The sequence below is a fragment of the Engystomops pustulosus genome, chromosome 7 (genome assembly GCF_040894005.1).
Source record: "Engystomops pustulosus chromosome 7, aEngPut4.maternal, whole genome shotgun sequence".
Taxonomy (NCBI): Eukaryota; Metazoa; Chordata; class Amphibia; order Anura; family Leptodactylidae; genus Engystomops; species Engystomops pustulosus.
Genome location: NC_092417.1, coordinates 150,858,877 through 150,866,907, shown reverse-complemented (window position 1 = coordinate 150,866,907; position 8,031 = coordinate 150,858,877). Strand labels below are relative to the sequence as shown.

General features: G+C 40.8%; 1 protein-coding gene across 1 annotated transcript; it reads left to right on the top strand.

The window, feature by feature from the left end:
• Window positions 1–6,557: 6,557 nt before the first annotated feature.
• On the top strand, window positions 6,558–7,538 carry LOC140070249 (4-galactosyl-N-acetylglucosaminide 3-alpha-L-fucosyltransferase FUT6-like). Its single transcript, XM_072116602.1, has one exon. The coding sequence runs from the start codon at window positions 6,558–6,560 to the stop codon at window positions 7,536–7,538; it is 981 nt and encodes a 326-aa protein (XP_071972703.1).
• The last annotated feature ends 493 nt before the right edge of the window (window positions 7,539–8,031 follow it).

Genomic DNA, 8,031 nt, shown 5'->3' with positions numbered 1-8,031 from the left:
CAAAAAAAATTCTAAATGTTCTGCTTGTCAAACAGATGGACGTACCACCAAAATCTCTGCTTTATAGCAGCATCATTTTGTAAGACTGTTTGTAAGAATGTTACTTTAATTATAGGGACTGCAGGAAACTACCAGCCCCCTTAAGTTTGGTAAGAAATATCCTTTTCTATAATTTGATCTTTCATGGGAAATCTCACCTGTTTATCCATTAAAAAAATTACCTCCAAAGTCTTATGAAAATGAGCAGAGAAGAGTATTTTTTTGTCTCACTTTGAAGAGCTGAGGGGGAGAGTCACTTGAGAAGACCTACCTTTGGATCTTTAATACGTAGATTTATCATAGTGACGTCACATGATAGAGGCCACGCCCCTGAGCCCTCTCCATAGCAGGAAACAGGCGCTGACTTACTCGGAAGCTTTTCCTTAAAAAAGGCTTTTTTTTATTTAAGCCATAAATGGCGATAAAACAATAAAAGGTTCTTACAATAAAAAATTGGAATAACGCGTTTCGCGCTAGGACTTAGCGCTTCCTCAGATTCCTTGACATACAATTAGCTGCTTGACATTTATAGATGACAGGGAGCAATCAAACAAACAAACAAACAGGAAGTCCAACAGTGAGACTTCCGGCCCAGAACCGCATAGGGATAGGCGGGCCAGTGGCGACATCAAAACCGTAGCTAACAACAAGTTAAAATAGGTTTAAATAAAATCAAGTATTAGCAGGTGAAATACATGGCATTTTTCGGAGTAAAAAACATAAATATGATTTAGCATGATTTGATTGAAGTCCTAGGACTACAAAAATGAAGCTGCCCTTGGAACTACAACTACGGAGGCCCTGACGGACCAAGTGTGGATCCACTGGCATGGCTATAGTTGTACAGGGGAGTCGGGAACTACAAATATGGGGTAGTAAGGTGGCCTGACGGGATCAAAATTAGACTGGTTCCTGCATCAGTGTGGATGTACTCTGAGGGTATCTAGTGGTCATTTTGCAGATTTACTCTGGGGATAAGAAATTAAGCCCGGAACTCATGAATGATGTGACTAGATGGACTTGTTTTTAAGGAAAAGCTTCCAGTCCCGGGTTGCGGCTTGTACTCTCTCAATCTCCCGCGGTGGTCCAGAAAGTTCACTGGTCCACAGACTCCTCCCTCCGGACTCTTCCCATAGAGACTTTTAGTTTAGTTGTCTGTGTGACCGTTACAGGAGGCTTTATGAACCAGGCAATATCAGGATTTTCCATAGGCTACTGAGGAAGGAGCTAGTAGCTCCGAAACATGTATAGTATAGCAGAGCTTAGTAGAGACATTGATAAGATGCTCCATTCTGATGTTCCTTTGACTCACTATTTGGTATCCATTTGTTGTAAGTTACAAGTGCATCGATACTCGTCTTCCAAATACTTGGAGACATCACTTATCGTAGAGAAGCACACTCAACTAGTCGTTCTGCAGAACCTTGTTTAATACGATAGTGGCGGACCTTCCGCAGCTTGTACCATCAAACGCATCTTACCAATGAGTGTACCTTATACATTATTATTCTATATTCTATTTTATATATTCAAAATAGTTGTGTGGCAATAATATAAAATATACTGAACTTGGATGTCCATTTTTGAGTATAGTGAGGGTGCCTGAATATCTTTGTTCATTTACATAATCTCTGGAATTTGCGTTGTGTTAGTTTTCCTCCAAACTGTCAGGCTCCAGGGGTAGTGGACCCACTGGACCACTGCAGATGGTGACGTAAGCTGGGACCTTGGACCGGAATCTAAGTGGAACGCCAGCATGTCGGGCGAGGGAGCGCAGCTACGAGAAGCTGCGCGACGCACACAACAGGGTAGGAGGAGTAACGTGGCTACTGGGGCATGGAGTAGCTGCGCCGTGTAGCCTCGTGCCCGGCTACTCCACGACCCAGTAGCCGCATAACAAAATTTACATATTAGTTGAATAAAGTTTACCAAAAGTTAGCGGGGATGTGAGGATTAGCTCTAAAAAGAGCTATCCTCACGTCCCTTACATCCACCTACCACCCGTTCTACCTTTATAGGTAGAATCGTGGTGGTAGATTCCCTTTAAAGGGAGAGAATTGGCTCTGCTGACGAGGAACAGACGATCCAGTGTAATCAACTTGAGGCCCAAAGCTGAGACTAAGGCAAAATCAACTAAATTGGTTACAGACCCAGAATCAATCAGGGCCCATCCAGGCACAGACTTATTTAGCATTCAATGGACTGCCGATAGAATCTTAGCATCAAATGGGACTTGGGTGGCTGAGAGGCCTCCTCGACTACAACTCAGACACAGTAGATTTTCTAGTGATGACCTGTGTATAGTGGGACAGTTCTGCAGGTAATGACCAGACAATCCACAGTAGAGACACAAAGCATTATTCAAACAATGTTCCCTTCTGACTTTAGCTTCCCTGGTCCCCAGTTGCATAGAATCAGGTTCAGAGAAAAAAACATGAGGGACAAAGAGGACAGAGAAGGTAAAACATAGGGCTGATAAGGATCTGTTCAAGCCTTGCATCTATCTCTGACTTTACGGTCAATATGGACTGCTAGAGCAATAGTTAGTTCTAAGGAACTGGGATCAGCATGACCAACCCAGGCAGCTCTAATAGGCTTTTGGTGCTGGACAGCAAGAGGTGCTGCAGCAACTTCAGACAGTTGTGCAATGGTATGGACCTGGGTAGCCAACTCAGAAACCAGACCTCCCAACCCCTCTACCCAGTTCACAAGATCTAAAATGGTGTCCATTCTGGACGGGACCAGAAGGGGATTTGATTATAAGGCCGGTTTAATATAATGAGGGCTCTGGACCCGGGAAGGACAGACAGGACAGTGAGCCCTAAACTGAGTATCCCAAACAAGAGGGTTTACTGAATGCAGAGGAGAACATGGGGGGGCTCACTGAATGAAGAGGAGGAGAACATGAAGGGGGTCTGAGTGACGAGAGGGGAAAACATATGGTTTTGAAAAAGCTATGGAGCCCTCTCCATACAAGCCAGTTGTTTTCTGTTTATTGTCAGCTCTTGTCCCGCATAAAATAACACCTTCCTCAACTCTGTACACAGAAATACTGAATGTAACAGATTTGGATGTCAGAATATGGAGAAATAGCAAAAAAAAATTTCATTTTGATTTAAGGGTATCAAAACATAACAAACTAATACATTTGTGTGACATAACAGACCCAAAGAATAAAAGGGGGTGTCTTATAGAACAGGCAATGAAAGCTAAAAACGAAACACATAAGGTTTTTTGTGAATTCTACTGCATTAGGATATTTTTTCAGCTTCCCGGGACATTGCATTGAATATAAAATGGTACAAGTAGAGAGCACCACCTGTCCTGCAGATAACAAAGCCTAATATCTGGACATGTTAAAATAAAAAGTTATGGAAGGTGAGGAGATATAAACAGAAAAGTGCTGTGTATTCAAGTGTACAAGAATGGGGGTCCATTGTATCCTAAATGACTGGAGTGGCAGGGTGGCTATGTTCACTGCTCCATTCACTGTCTACACACTAACAGAGATAGCTGAATACGGTGCTGAAGTATCTCCGTCAGCTCCATAGATACAAATAGAGCAGCAGGGCGCATGTTGTACTTTGTTCATTTCAGGTACAAATTCTCATGTCCCATGTGAACCCCAATGGATTATTTGCAGTGATCATAGTATATAACCATTTGTCTGGGAGTGGGGGTGCCATTCTATAGTTCGGCTCAGGCAGCAAAGAGGCCAAGTTCACATGCCGGGTGCCGGTACATGGAGATGGCTCACGGGCTGAGCCCTCTCCACAGCTGGTAAGTCTTTGCTACATATTGCAGCAAAGACTTACCAGTAACACACGCGATCGGTGCCGCCATCTTGCCGAGGATCGTCGCTCCCCAATGACATCGTCATTGGGGAGCTGCGATTCATCGCCATTACAGCCAATGTGCTATCAGCACATTGTAATAAATAAGGAGGAAAATCCCCATATACTGACAAACTGTAGTATGGCAGTTTATAATAGGATTGTACAGACAACCTAGGGTTAAAGTACCCTAGGGAGTCTGAAAAATAGTAAAAAAAAAAAAAAATTAAAAAAAATAAATGATGATAAAAAAACATAAAAATTATAATCACCCCACTTTTTCTAGAACTGATATAAATATAAATAAACAGTAAAAATCCTAAACACATTAGGTATCCATGTATCCAAAATGCCTGATCTATCAAACTATAATAACGTTTTTTTCACTGTGTTTAACCCCGTAACTGAAAATAGTGTCCAAAGTCGAAAATGGCACTTTTTTACTTTACTTTAACTTTTTTACTTTATTACCTTTCTTCCCCATCAAATTCTAAAAGCTGTATCTTTTAAATTTTTTGGTATCTTTACCTTGTAGCTGTATCTTTTTTTCTTTTGCGGTGTCCATTTGGGGTGCCTATAATTTATCCTTTTTTGAAAGGATTTGAAAAAAAACCTCACTAATTTTGGCATTTATGTTTTAATTTTAAATTTTTCAACATATTGCATATAAATTATTAATTCTGCGGGACAGTCAAATTCAGATGATACCAAATTTACATTTTTCCAAACATGCCAAAAACAGCATTTTTCCGCAATTCTGTATTTTGTTTACGGTGCTCACTAAGTGGGTTAAATCATACAATATATTTACAGATCTGATTTTTAGGGATAGGGATTTCAGTAAAGAATAAAGGGGCTTCTTTTAACTTTTTTTATTTTGTGTCAGGTGGGTACTGGAACATGTGACACACTAGGCCCCCAGCTGTTGTGGCAATGCATCACCACCCTCGTGGCACGGGGGGGGGGTAATGCAGGGGGGTGGGGGGCAGCTGTATAACTTTATAGGTGCTGTGGTCACTACTTTTAAGGATTTAAAAGGCCTTGATCAGTACATGACTGTGGACACTGCTGCAGAACCCTGGATGTCAGTATATGCCGAACTCCTTCTCCAACCGCACAGATTCTGATTCTGTTGCGATCACCACGACAGTATAGTACATCATGGTGCTTTAGAGCAGCCCTCACCACAATGTACTTTACTGTCCTAATGTGTGTACAGGTTAGTGGAAACCCCCTTTAAAATTTAAATCTTCAAACTTTGACTTAACAACCAGAGATGTTGGAGTTGACTATGATTCTCCGGACTGGTTGAGTGGTCAAGTATCAAGGTTCTTTCTTATGCAGATGAGGTAAGGCCAAGTGAGACAATGTAAAAACCTGTTTTTTCTCTTTGCTGTGGGTCTAAATAAGAGGAGGGGGTTGATTAAGGTGTTTTTTGGAGAAATATCATACTCATTCAGAGTTTGGTCATTGGGTTTGCTGAGAAAGTTGCTGGTGGATAAATGAAGTTTAAGAACTGGAATTGAGTTCTCATTTAGGTAAGTTCTTCACCTTACGGTTATTCTTTATGGGATAAAAGCTATAGATTACAATTTGTCTGCAAAACTGTAGTAGGGGTGGAACAGTAAATCCCTCCATAACGAATATGAGCATGCTGCCCAAATTCTGCTCGAGAAATAGAGGTGCAAAATGAAAGTCTGAAGGACATTGGAAATGTTGTGGTGAATTTGCTGCTCACCGAGAAATAAGTTTGTAGCGTAGATACAGAGGGTGGAGGAATAAACCTGGAACAGTATGTATACCCATATACTCGCATATGCATGTATGTGAAGATATAGCCAGGGGCTGGAAAAGGGAACCCACTCCTGCATTTGTGCTTACTAGTAGAGTTGCAAATTGGGTGCAGGGATCCTACATTGACCAGCTTTTTGTGCCGCCTACAATTAAGAACATGTAGGAGTTGGCTCCCATTGAACTTATGGCTTTGGGCTTCCTTCTTATATAAGCCAAGGAAGCACTTGCCAAATAGTGTTGTGTAATTCTAGATACAACTCCTGCAGATTATATGATTAATACAATTTCCTAAGGGTCTGCAGCTTTTTGGGTTAGGTCATTTAATGGTAGAAGACAACCCATTTGGACATTGGAATGATCCATCTCAATAGAGGTAACAATTAGTTCTTAGCATTAGCATATTAGTGATACGAAACACAAACAGACTACATTCTGTTGTTGAAGAAAATGCAGTAAGACTTGCTTTCCTTGTGATCTTGTGCATGTGGGCAATATCACTGTAAACATTCAGCTTTCCCAGATTCTCCTACAACAAGATACAATGCCCTTGAAGAAGTGGCTTCTCACTAGCATACAACCCATTAGGAAGATGGAATGGGAATTCATTTGAATCAAAACTAGAGAGTGATATTCAGAAATTAAGTAAAACATACTTTATGTTTTGGGTGATAATTAATTTAGTCTCATAAGTAAAATATATTTTGTGTTTTTTTGTCGTAGCTACAACAAAATTATTGAAACATATGACCACAAAGTGACTTGTTATCCAAAGTGCTTCCTGAGATTCCAAACGCACATCTTCACATGTCTACCACAGAGCAAATAGTCAAACTAAACAAGATCTTATTTCTGATCTTATTACAAATATTCCTTTCTATGACATTTTTCACAATGTTCTACAGAAGAAAAGTTCCTGCTTCAACCAATGAAAATTCACACGAGAATTTGTCGAATGCAACCATTTTATCAAGAGAACCAACCCTAGTTATCCTACTGTGGACATTTCCCTTTGGAGAACAATTTCCCCTTAATAAATGTCCTCAGCAATTTGATGTTTCTGATTGTTTCTATACAGCAGACCGTACCCAGTATACATCAGCACATGCGGTTGTACTCCACCACAGAGATGTGTGCACTACTAAGACACAACTACCTCAAGCACCAAGACCATCTAACCAGCGCTGGGTCTGGTTTAATCTTGAATCTCCAAGTCATTGTCCAAACCTTGCAATTATGAACGATCTTATCAACCTCACCATGTCCTACAGGGTTGACTCTGACATCTTTACTCCATATGGTTGGATAGAAAAACACAATGGGCCGACTAATTTTACCATCCCCAAGAAAACAAAGCTAGTGGCTTGGGTGGTAAGTAACTGGAACCCAAATACTAGAAGAGTCAAATATTATGAAGATCTAAAAAACTATTTACAGGTTGATATTTATGGGCGACAGCATCTCCATCTTCCAAGAGATGAACAATTAGAAACACTTTCCACTTACAAATTCTACTTTGCGTTTGAGAATTCTATACATGTAGATTATATAACAGAAAAATTCTGGTACAATGCACTTTACTCAAGATGTGTTCCAGTTGTGATGGGTCCACCTCGCGAAAACTATGAGCGTTTCATCCCCAGAGACGCCTTCATTCACGTTGATGACTTCTCAAGTCCTCAGGAATTGGCTTCTTATCTTCTGAATCTGGACAAAGATGAAGAGAAGTACAAGCAATACTTCAACTGGAGATCAGAATATTATGTGCCACCTAAGGACAACCCCTGGACTGTGTCCTACTGTAGAGTCTGTAAGGCCCTGAAAGAAGCTCCACCTTATAGGACCATAGCGAGCATTGAAAAGTGGTTTAAATAATGGACAATGATTAAATGTATATGTTATATTTGTCATACTCATAAGATAAGTTAGTGTCTTGATTGAGAAGATATGAGAAGGTTTGTGACATTAGGTCCAATTCTCAAGCACAATAATAGGACCCAGAGGTCCACCAGTATCAAGGATTGCAAACTGAGCACACTGACAGACGAAGGCTCATTTGGAGCCGAAACGTGCGTCGGGGCGGGCAGCCATCCCGGGCAGTGGAACACTCAAGCTCCCTCTACTTGGTAAGGACTGCTTCTTTATTTGAGTAGACCTCCATACTACTTATTTATTGTTCAGGCACGGTATTCCCCACCAGCATGTACTTTAGAGGTCCCCTCGGTATACATATTGACCCAGTCCTGTGTAACATTTCATACCACCATGTTCCTGTACTGTTCCGGTTCTTGACTGCTATTTTTCTGTGACCCACCGCACTGTGTGCTATGTATCTTTTTCATGTATTTTTCATATTTTATGAAATTCT